This window comes from Poeciliopsis prolifica, unplaced genomic scaffold, assembly GCF_027474105.1.
Source record: "Poeciliopsis prolifica strain line A6 unplaced genomic scaffold, Auburn_PproV2 SCAFFOLD028, whole genome shotgun sequence".
Lineage (NCBI taxonomy): Eukaryota > Metazoa > Chordata > Actinopteri > Cyprinodontiformes > Poeciliidae > Poeciliopsis > Poeciliopsis prolifica.
In genome coordinates, this window is record NW_026562403.1 from 2,628,533 (window position 1) to 2,640,735 (window position 12,203).

Here is a 12,203-nt window from a genome sequence, read left to right on the forward strand (position 1 = left end):
ACTAAGGATCAGATAAATTTGTTTACATGTTTTGACTGATAAAATATTGTATTTGATTCACAGGACCTCCTACAGACTTACCACTTCAATTTTCCCTGTTTGGTCACTTTGCAGCTACAGACTTTATTGTATTTTTATTTAGATTTTCCATGATAGACATACAAAGAGTAGCGCCTAATTTTGAAATTGAGCAGAATTGAGCTTCTTTTTTAAGCATTTCCTCCAAATACAAATCTGAAACAAATTGTGTGTATTAAACCTCTTTTGCTCTATACCAAAAGAATATCCAGTGTACTTCAATCAACTTTTCGCCCTGCAAAAACCCTCCGTATTGTATAAACCAACCATGGAAATGTCTATTAAAGCGTAATCTTTAATAGACATTTCTATCAAGAAACCTGGTGGTGGACATTGGCCAGAGTTGATGCAATGTTTGAAAGAGCTAAAAAAATGGCAATCTTGAAGTAAAACCTGCTAACGTCTGCAAAACACGAGACATAGGTGGAGGTTCACCTGCTGGGACAACGACCCAAGCGACAGTGGATTGATTATTTAAAATTTCCGTGTCAAAGTCCAATTGAGATGTAAGAATTGGACATTGCTGTTGCCAGATCGTTTTTATCTGGTATCATAGCTAGAGCTGTTTTGCAAAGTTTTCAGTATCTAGATATACAATTGTAGAGACAGAGCTGAACATGAGTGCCACACTTTTCAGATTTTCTGTAAGATACAAAGGGACCATATTCTTTCACTTTATCAATTTGCGCTGTTGTGGTTCTAGTTTTATATAAATAGTGCAATGACAGCAGTATAAAAATAATTTTAAAGAATGACACCGCTACACCGTGACTGTTGTAATTTTTTATCAGCGGTTAAAAAAAAAGGTGATAAAGGAAGAGATGAATGCAAAAATAACCTCCTAGACATTAGAGTGCGGAACAGAAGGGAGGTAAACTAACAAATATAGCACGAGAGATGAGAGGAAAGAGTAGGTGGAAAAAATGGACAGGGAGAAGTGAAGACGAGCAGAAGGAGGAAGGAGAGGAGATAGGGAGGGAGAGAAAGGAAATGAGGGTATTGAGAGGAGCCCGTCTGTATTTACACCACATTATTGCTGCTATGGGAAGAGAGGAACATTCTTTTTTCTCTAAACCAGACTCAAACATAAGTGCTCCAAATAGTAATAATGATAACAAAAACACATTTCTACATAGATGTAGAGATAACATTGTCTTCCCCTTGCTGGTCTTATTATTGCCAGTACCATCTGCATAGTGGGTCAGAATATGCACACACAGGCGTCTGTGTGTACATGTCTGTTCTTGTGTGTCTGAGTCTGAGGTCTACTGTCAGCCATCCAGGGAGTGATGCAGCAGCTATGAACCAGGTTATATAACCAGTCTGAGCCAGCTGTGCCTCTGGCAGCCACCGTCTCCAACATATACTCATGCATCCAAGCACACACTATCATACACACCTGAAGAGCTTACAAGTTTGTGAGGAGAGGTAATGCCTTCCATTCAAGACAGAAAAAGTTGTTTAAACAACAAAAAAAAAAATAGCATTGCACCAGAATGCAACGTTTTCCACTGTTATTTTCTTGCATCTTCGACTCTGCAGTCATGCCTGTGGTTCTGTAAAGTGGCCTGTGCATCAAATGAGTGTTTGATGTCTTCGGGTGAGAGGAGCAAAGGCTGGCGTGATCTTTAGCGCCAAGAAAGTTGACAAACAAGCTGTGAATGGATGCAGGATTTAGGATGAGCAGCCGCCGACAGTGGATCACTGAAGTTGTTGCATAACAGAGAGACGGAGGACGGGCAGGTTGGGACAGCTTGGGAGGGATTTTTGCTTAATGCCATTTCTTGGTTACAATTCAGGAAAGTCTGAGCTTAGAGACTTATTAAAGGAAATGCAACGTGGATATTGGACTTGAGAAATAAAAATGGAAAGAGAAGAGGGACACACTGGAGTGACGTAAAGGGTGAAGAATCGGTGAACTGGAGCAGTACTTGGAAATGTAATGCTTGGAAATGTAGTGATGTCGGAGCATTACAGCTGAACCTACTCAGCTGGGAGGGCCTCAGAATAGAACAGATTTTTAAAGTGATTCTGTATGCAGTCAGAGGTCAGAATGATTAAAAATTGCACATGATCCAATAAATCCAGGCTGGCCTTGAAAGAAATCTGCAATGAGACACAAATTGTTCCTATTAAGTTACAATTAAAATCTTAATAAAATGTTTGAGATGCCAGAGTAAACTGCACATTTATATTTGTATGTATTGTCACCTATTTGTCCACTAAAACAGAGCCAGATTTTACCATTGAGCCTCTTTGTCCTTGCAGACTGGTTTACCTCCTCGGTTAGAGTCAGGCAACAGATAAAGTCTAGACGCCTGTGAAAAGTTCACTGCAGGTCGCTGACTGAAAATGAAACCTGACCTCTCCAGCTTGTCTGTCTGCTCTGTTAACTCTGCCTTTCTGCCTCTGCTCATTGTTCACTGATAAAAGGAAAATACATGTGAAACTCTGAGCATGCATGAAGCTGAATGAGTGAATTATAATTGTGAAACTGCAAAAAAAAAAGTCTTCATGCCTCTTGATATTTTCCATATTTCATCACATCTACAAACTTTGATGTAGATTTTATTGGGGATTTACATCATAAAGCAACACAAAGAAGTTCAGAACATTCAAGTTAAAGGAAAATGCTGCATGATTTAAACATTTTTTTACACATCAAAATGTAAAAAGTGCATGCTCCATATATATGTGATATTTTTTACTTATTCATTGTTGAAAAATAACTTAATATAAGTCCAATTGGATGTAGAGCTGTATTAAATTTCAATTTTCTAGTTCTGACACAAGTTCCATTCCCAATTTGATTTAGGTTTGGGCTTTGTCTTGACTGGTTATAATCCTGAGTATCTTTTTTTATCTAAGCCATTGCAGCTTTGTCAGAAGCTGCAATGGCTTGGAAATGCCATTGCATCTCTCTTCATGAGAAGAGAGATGCAATGGCATCTCTTCTTGAGAACGTCTCTCTTCTTGAGAAGAGAGACGTTCATCCCTGGTCCAGGCTTTTCGCAGGTTCCAACAGGTTATTTCCCAGCATTGCCCTTTTCTAAGCTCCATCAAGCTTCTCATCAACTCTGACCAGTTTCCCTGTCCCTGCTGAAGAAAAGTTACCTTACATGTGTCACCAAGGTGATGGTGTCCTGCTGGGGATGGTGATGTTCAGGAGTAATTTTCTGTCACATAAAAAATAAGTGCTACTTCACAATACAAGTCACTGTATCTGTTCAAACACAGTGCACCGCAAGTTTGGTATTATATGCTGACTTAATACACGGAGCTAGTTTTTGGCCTAATGTGCAGTCCTAGATGTGGTTGCTTGATAGGATCTCTTCATTCCCCTGCAGATAGTGTCTGTATCACATCACCACGTCCTCACCGCTACCCCTTCTGGTTACATCACTGCATGGATGGCCCTAAGCTCATCAGCACACTTGCGCTCTCATATGCAATTTCCGAGCTCAAAAGGGTGGCAGTAAAGGACTACAGACTTATTCTCATGTCACATCTTTCTTTTTTTTTTCCAGTTGTGACTGTACATGAGAGAATTGTGATTTACAAAGGAGAGAGACTCATCAGCAGTAAAAGCTGTGATTTGTTCACTTGTGCAAGCTTGGTTATTGCTGGTCTTGCCCTTTGGATCCCCGTTGGCATGACTTAGTGACTCTGGCGCTGCGCCCTCTCTCTGGTGGGGAGATTAATAATTCCTTTCCTGTCTTTTATTTTCAGCAATTTTCTCGGCTTATCTACTGTCACACAGAAAGCACAAGGATCTAACCATGATAAACATCCCTTCTCCTGCTGCGTCCCAGAGCCAGCAATATTTTCATCCAGTCTCAAGTGTCCTTTGAATCATGGGAACCACACAGAAGCACTTGTTGCTTTCATAACTGGTTGTTCATCTCATCTTTTCCCGTAACACAGAGAGAAATGCTGCTTTGGCAGCTGCCTTCAACATTTGGCAGGCTGCTGTTAGATAACTGCAAGGTTGCGTTTCTCTTTTATTACCTCTTCTGTCTCCCTGTACTACGTGTCTCCAAATGTGTCAGAGCCACACAGGTGCCAAAGGAAAAGGGATATTTATAACCCCCTAAGTCATATTAAGGCAACACGCCTGAAAGCACACCTTTTATTAACTCATTCCCTCCTTTCCAGATCGTTATGTATGACATCTTCATATCCTAGTGGAGACGATTTGACACCCCTTAGAAGGAAGAGCAACATCGACTTTTGCAGATAGAATGGAAATACCTTTCATGTTAGAATAGCAGGTCATGCCTGAATAGCAGGGCACATGGTTCACATATCTGATGAGTAGTGGCCATATTTAGCTACTGGTGCCTGTCTCTGCTGGGCTGGACTGAGGGGATTGTGCTGGCATCTGCATCAACGTAATAACAAGCAAAGGCCTTTATGAATGTTTCAGTTGCTCTATTTATGGGGTCCCGCTGTGGCTCTTGGAACGACTTGCAATGACGGATGGGCTGGCTAGATGACTGCAGACTTTGAATGTGTTTGTGGGGTGACGTTTTTCTTTTTCTGCTTTTTTTTTTTTTTTTTTTTTTTGGCAGTCAATGAGTGTATTCCTTCAGGAAGTCTTTAAATGGGCGGTATTAGTGAGTGTTTGGACATGTTAGAAATGTTTGTAAGCTGTTTAATGTTAAGGGGATTTTGATAAGCTCTTCACAGCGTTTGTTCAGTTTAAAAGAGGAAGTCGGTCAAGATGTACATAACTGTTTCCTCCTTGGGCTGACATTAAGTTGACAGGCGGTCACTCATGTATTCACAATTGATTTTTTTTCTTTTTACCCTTCAATACGTGAGTAACTGGGCCAATTGTTTTGAGAAAAGAAAGAAGTGTTCTAATACTTTTCCCCTCATTTTGTTTAAGATTTATTATTTTTCTTTTGCTTGACTTAGTCTTTAAAACACAATGAAGATTTGATGTTTGAAATATTTTTTCTTCATTCAAATTATTTTTTAACTATGTTTACTGCCTTTTGAAACTTGTAAAAGAAAATAACTAGTATTTTTAGTGTATGTGTGTGCTTTAATGTTGACACTTTGTAAATGACAGCTAAAATAAAAGCTTAAAATATTTTTGCTTTGTGAAACGAATCTCTGTAAAATGACCGTTTAACTTTCTGAGATGACTGGCAAGAAATATTGCACTTTTACATGATATTGTGTTTTTTTGTTTAGATATGCATACTAAACATACTGTGGATCAGTTTCTGAATTCTCATTTAGCAACTTTCAGAGCAACTATTAGTTTTCAAAGAAGTTGCCATGCTGTTATTGTTGAGGACCTTGACCACTTAAAATACAAAACGGACATCTGTAGTCTTGTTTTGTTCAGCAAAGTTAGATATTCTAACATTGTGCTTGGACTAAAGTGAAAATCCTCCTAGCATATCAAAAGAGTGTCAAATTGGGTGCAGATGACACAAGGGAAGCTGAGGACAGTGACCTCCAGGGAAGTCTCTCTTTGTTCATCCATCTCTCCCTCTTTGTGTTGGTACATAAATAGTTCTGCGGTCTCTATTACTCAGTCTGTAAGTGTTGCGTTCTGTTGTGGGGTTTGGCAGAGGCCTCTGTACACCGGACAATGGAGCACTGGGGGCTTCAACTATGCATTCCCTTGGCTGGAACTGGAGTGAGAGTTACTGCTCCCAGTGCCCCTTGCTGTCACTTAAAAAATGCATTGTCACTCCAGTTGTGATACTTTCTCAAACTTGAAATTCATTTCCATGCATATTAAATTAACCCATTTTCTCGTTTTTTGCTCTCCTATTCTCATGTTCCGTAGGGCCCTCTCCATGGATATAGACACAGACTATGAGCGGCCCAATGTGGAAACCATTAAATGTGTGGTGGTTGGGGACAATGCAGTAGGCAAGACCAGGCTAATCTGTGCCCGGGCCTGCAATGCCACACTCACACAGTATCAGCTGCTTGCCACCCACGTGCCAACCGTCTGGGCCATCGACCAGTACCGAGTATGCCAGGAGGTGGGCACACACACACACACACACACACACACACACACACACACACACACACACACACACACACACACACACACACACACACACACACACACACACACACACACACACACACACACACACACACACACACACACACACACACACACACACACACACACACACACACACACTTTGTAGGAAAGAAGCCACAAATAGACAAACCCTTCTAGCATTTTCCTGCAACTAATTCTTTTTCTTTTCTTTTTTTTTGCTTCATAAAACGTTTAACTTTAAATGCCATTGTACGTCATGTAGTTTGATCCCGTGGCTGTTCTTTTTAAAGCCAGATTACTAATTATTCCTTTAATCAAAAGAAAACACAAATCTTGCAAATAAATGTAAGACGTTTGATCTGATTATGATGACATATCTACATTGTAGGTGCTGGAGAGGTCTCGGGATGTGGTGGATGAGGTCAGTGTGTCCCTGAGGCTTTGGGACACATTTGGGGATCATCACAAAGACAGGCGATTTGCCTACGGCAGGTGAGGGAGCACACGAACACCAAGCCTTAAGCTGTTCACCAGTCTGAACGTACTGACCTAATAACACATCTGATGCTGGCCAACAAGGTTAATTACCTGGAAATATTTGAATGTAGCCAAGCGATATGTTTTTTTTTTTTACATATTGTTTTATATATTTATACATTCACTGCCGAATTAAATTAATAAAACGTATTTCACTGGATCTGGAAGACAGGAACTTATGATTAGAATTTAACAAACTTTTCATAATCCAAAAAAAAATATACAAGCATGCAAGTCAATCTCAAAATAGAACATCACCAAATGTTTTTTTTTTATTTTAGTAGAGAAATTAACATTATATTTTCTCACTGCACTAAGAATGATATGCATCAAGGATGTACACATTTTTATTTATTTGATAGATTATGACAATTTGTATAGACAAAAAATGTAATATAGCAGAGGTTGAGTCAGAAAAGGATATTTTCACACAATTGTGGAAACCTTATATTTGAGTTCTTGAAATTTAATACATTTTCAGTAATATTCTAATTTATTGAAAAAAACTGCTTACATATTTGTTGTGTAATCCGACAGCTTTTTTCTCTTTTGCACTGGACGTCCCTTTCAAGCTGTTGCATCCTTCCTCCACAGGAGATGATTGGGTGATCCCTGGATCGTCTTGTCCGTTGTTCCCTTGTCAAATCTGCTTTATTGGCATGAAATGCAGAAAGATTTATTGCTAAAATACAATCCGGAAATGCCACATATCACAGCAAAGGCACCATGTTTTAACCACAAAACCTCCAAACATTAAAAAAAGATTGTTGTTCTTGCATACAGTTTCGTACAATAGATTATTTCACCAATCAACACAAAGTCCCCAAAATGTTCCCATAAAATGAGGCAGGATGTGTCAAGGTTGTTTGAAAGGACTTTGCATAAGGTGTCACCTTGTTTCCCTTTATATAAGGGGTTTGTACGTGACACACTTCATTCATGCTTTTGTCAGCTGCATGGAGGTTAGTTTCAGGTTCAAATTTCTACCCCTTCTGGGTGTGCATTCGCCTGGGGATCTGCTACTCTTTGTGTGTGTATGTTTATTTGCGTGCGCTTGTGTGTGTGCACATCTATCCACCCTGTGAGCCTGGAGTCAGCTGATTAGAAACACGGTGCCAGCTCAGCTGGTTTTACCCTGCATTAAAACAACATCAAGCATTCTTCCTTAACCATCGTCCTTTTTTGTTCCCAACTCTGTTGGTCTTCCTGTTTTGTCTGAGCCAGCTCCTGGCAACTCCCTTTTCTGTGTGCTTACCACCCGTACTCCTTCATTAATAAATCTAATCTCTCCATACAGTTGGCATGTAGCTGCTCTTTGACCCTCCTAACACCTGGCTAGGTTTTTGTTGACATGAAACTTAGAACATCACACTGTCACATGTCTTGTTAGAAGGAGTTCAGAAGGAGTTCAGGAAAACAAGTAGCTGCTGGAAAATAGATTAAACCCAATGTAACTTGAGTCAGCCTCCCCCCAGCCCCTTTTTTTGCAAGTCATCATTGCAACTAATTGACTTACAATAAGGAGATCAAGATAGATAATTTTTAAACAAACCAGTTATAAATTCCCACATTTAACCTTTTTCAAAACACACCTGATTTAGGTTTTTCATCTACAGACAAAGTGAACAACAAATAAAGTTCAGTTCTAGTTGATTTTTGTGGCATTTTATGACTTCCACAAATCACCTAAAGCTACAGCTGGCAGAGAGGCTACAAAGAATTAAAAAGATCTTATTGTATGAAGTTATTTGACAATAAAAAGATGCAAAAACAAAACAATTATAGTACTGAACATGTGTCATGATAAACTCAAGGCAATCATCAACTCTTGAAAAAATATGGAACATGAGTGACATTACTGAAACCGGATCTTTCTCCATAATTGATAGAAAAACAAGACCTAATCTGGTCAGACAGAAAACAAAGAGCCTTGTCGCAACACCACAATCTAAAATCTGTATTTTATGAGACCTTATGGAAGAATGTGTTATGGTCCGATGGAGCCACACTAGAACCTTAGGCCACACTTAAATGTGGTGGTTGCAGGATTACACTCCAGGGTTAGTTTTCATCCCATTGAGTTCATATGAAGCTGCATCAAATCATGAACAGTTTTAAATAAAAGTCTGTTTAGACCAAAAACCCTCAGCTCTCTACAAAATGACAAATTGTAGTTTTTAGCATAATTTTCAGTCTAATACATCTTAATCAAGACAAGAATAACTTGAGCATCGTTTCACCAGCGTTCAGGGAACTGCGGATGAAGGAATTCCTCAGATAGATTTGGAAAATGTCTTCAAGATGGAGCAGGCAAATATTGTTAAGACAGACAAAGTAGACAGTACGCTGAGACATAAATCTATATATGTACAATTGTGTGAGCTGCATCATGTGCACCTGGCTCAGATACAGTGATAATCCTTTGAAAAAGTGTTAATGGGAGCTTGGTTGACTGTGTGTGCGCGCATTGTGACTTAATTACCTGCTGTGTAAAAGCATGTCCTTGGGAGCTTTTCAGAGATTATCTGAAAAATAAAGAAGACTGTTGTATCAGAACAGCAAAAAATATCTTCTACATGTGCACTTACCAGTGGGACATAAGTTTCCTTTCATCTATGTTGTCAATCAAATTACTCTGTAAACTCTCTTCATTAATTTTCCAAAATTGTTAAATGACAATAAAACTACATTTCTTCAACAACGCATCCGTTGTTGTCTAATTAAACACTCCATAACTCCTGGCGTGTAGGTATTTTGCCCAAGGGAATGAGGCATATTTTACTGTTTTATAATGTTGCTCCCAAGTTCAGTTGATGATTTACCTCGCATCCTCTGATAAGTACTGGATTCCTGACAATTGTCCAAAACTGAAATATAGTCAAATAATTAAATTGTCTCCAAGCCACAAATAATGATTAATGTAGCACAAGTTACATAAGTCTGAGTATTCTTTTGCTGCTGAGGCTAAAAGTCTTGTCCTATGCATTGTTGCAGAGGGTGAGGAGTTACAAATTATTATTATTATTATTTTTGCCTTCTCATCAAGAGTTAATGATCCATCCTCGACATTACCTGGAACTAGGCAGACATGCACCGTCTTGTGAGGATTAGAGATGTCCTGCTAAATGCGGCGATCTGCTTGCTCAAACAAATCTGTTGGATCTATTTGGAAGTTTAAGTACAGAACTATTTTTAGACTTCTTTTTCTTGTTGCTTTCAAGGCCTTTTGGAGATTTACCCTACAGAAAGAAAGAGGCTCAAGCCACACAAATAGCTGCAAGGTCTAGACTCCTCTTGTGAACCTCCCCGCCTCACACCTCCTCGCTCTCGCATAAGCTTCCTGTTCCCTTGATGGCTTGCAGAAGCTGAACAAGCTTCCTCCTTATGCACTTTGCACAAGTTTTAATGCAAGCTGACATCATGTTGTATGAGTCAGCAGTAGCTCTTTTTTTATTTCTTCCTTTTCTGTTCCCATATATCCATCAACGCCCAAATGCTGTTTTGACTGAGTCCCTGCTCATGACAGAGCACCTCAATCCACCTTTGTTTCTGATGTCTGTTATTTTGTTCGTGCATAAACTGAAGTGTTTTTTTTTTGTCTCATCCGTCCCTGTAGGTCTGATGTAGTGGTACTCTGCTTCTCTCTGGCTAATCCCAACTCCCTGCGCCATGTTCGCACCATGTGGTTTCCGGAGATCAAGCACTTTTGTCCCCGAACACCCATCATCCTGGTCGGCTGCCAGCTGGATCTGCGTTACGCTGACCTGGATGCAGTTAACCGTGCGCGACGGCCATTAGCAAAGTGAGATTCATTCCTCATTAAGCATTAACATTCTGTCTGAGACACAACCTGCAATAATGTTGCTTTACTACCTTGCTTGCAAATTGCAAGATATGTCTTATGGTGCAAAAAAACTGGCTTGTGGGATTTAAGTGGGACCTTTTTTCAGTAACAAACCTTTTGAAAATGGTACTTCTCCTTAAGATTGAGATAATGTACAATCACTCTCAAAAGTGTACATGTCACCGCTACATTGACCAATAGGTCTGGTCCTAAATCTGAGACAGTTTTGACTCCAAAGCTGACAAAGAAAATATTTAAGCATCAAACTGGATTTATGCTTACATTCAAGTACGGACTTGCAATGGACTTGACAAACCAAATCTCTGGGGTCTTTGAAGATGTATGTAGATAGCAGACAAACATTGATAAGTCAAAATGTTGTAAATACGGCTGAATATTGAAATTAAATATAAAGGGTCCAATCAAGTACTAGTTTATGCTCACCTAAACAAACAGGTTATTCCAAGTTTTGAATTTATCTGACTTTTTTGTAACAGATGTGTTTGTTTTTCAGGTATATTTTACAAAATAAATGTCACATTATACGTTGAAATTGTATTAAATGATTTATCAATTAGTAGAATTGATAAATTGCATCAATCAGAATGTGAAGACTTTTGAGTCCCAATGTAAAGCAAACACAACAGACAGGAAGCCAAATCATATGCCAAGAATTGCCCTTGGAGGACCAATAGAGTTTAGTTGGCATGATAAGAGAAGTATATCAACAGTCCAAAAGTTGTTGGAAACCCAGCAACCCATAAAAACTGCTATCACATCACTGTATTGACGTCTTTGCATGAATGGTTGTGGTTGTTAATATATAATCTTGCTCTACCTGTTGATTGAACGTTTTCATTAATGACTCACAGGCCCATCAAACCAACAGACATCCTCCCTCCAGAGAGAGGCCATGAGGTGGCAAAAGAACTTGGGATTCCTTACTACGAGACAAGCATTGTCGCCCAGTTCGGAGTCAAAGATGTGTTTGACAACGCCATTCGTGCAGCCCTCATTTCCCGTCGACACCTGCAGTTCTGGAAGTCCCACCTGAAAAAGGTCCAGAGACCCCTTCTCCAGGCACCCTTCCTACCTCCTCGACCACCACGCCCCATAGTGGGCATCCCCGACCCACCGGCCACAGACGGTGAAGGCCCTGACTCCCTTTTCTGTCATCCGCTTTGCGCAGATGTTCTTTTCCTTTTGCAGGGTGGCTCCACTCATGTCTTTGCGCACAAAGTTTACCTGGCTACATCTTGCTCCAAGTTCTACGACCTTTTCACCCTTGATCTTGGTGGGTCGAGTTTTGGGGCAATGGGAGAGGAACAGGATGGCAAGGAAAACACAGAGAGTGGGGAGGAAGATGAGCAGAGCAGGAGAGGAGCCAAAGAGCAAGCTGGGCGCACCAAGAGCCTGGACATTGATAAAGATGGAATAGATGGAGGAGTGCGGGGCCTGAACCGACCGCAGCTGCTCCAGCAGGGGTCTCTGAGGACTTCCCAGAGTGATAATGCACTCCCCTCTCGAGCACAGTGCTCAATGGGAGCAATGGGGACAGGTCGAGCCCTTTCTGGATGGGGCAGAGGGTTTCTCAGTGTGTGTCTGGAGCATGTTGATGATCCCATGACTGGACGACCTCGTCTGATGACTGTGGTTGCCATGGATGCACTTATTCAGGAGGAACCATTTAAGGTTATTCTA

The 12,203-nt window shown here is 40.2% G+C and overlaps 1 protein-coding gene across 4 annotated transcripts in view; it reads left to right on the forward strand.

Annotated features, from left to right (window-relative positions):
• rhobtb4 (Rho related BTB domain containing 4) overlaps positions 1 to 12,203 on the forward strand; it is a 49,157-nt gene that overhangs the window by 25,837 nt on the left and 11,117 nt on the right. For all 4 annotated transcript variants that reach the window (XM_055048870.1, XM_055048868.1, XM_055048869.1 and 1 more), the window contains 4 exons: positions 5,888 to 6,089; positions 6,510 to 6,613; positions 10,275 to 10,460; positions 11,375 to 12,194. In XM_055048870.1, coding sequence (XP_054904845.1) covers positions 5,898 to 6,089; positions 6,510 to 6,613; positions 10,275 to 10,460; positions 11,375 to 12,194 — 1,302 coding nt within the window. In that variant the 5' untranslated portion in view covers positions 5,888 to 5,897. The remainder of the gene's footprint in view (positions 1 to 5,887; positions 6,090 to 6,509; positions 6,614 to 10,274; positions 10,461 to 11,374; positions 12,195 to 12,203) is intronic.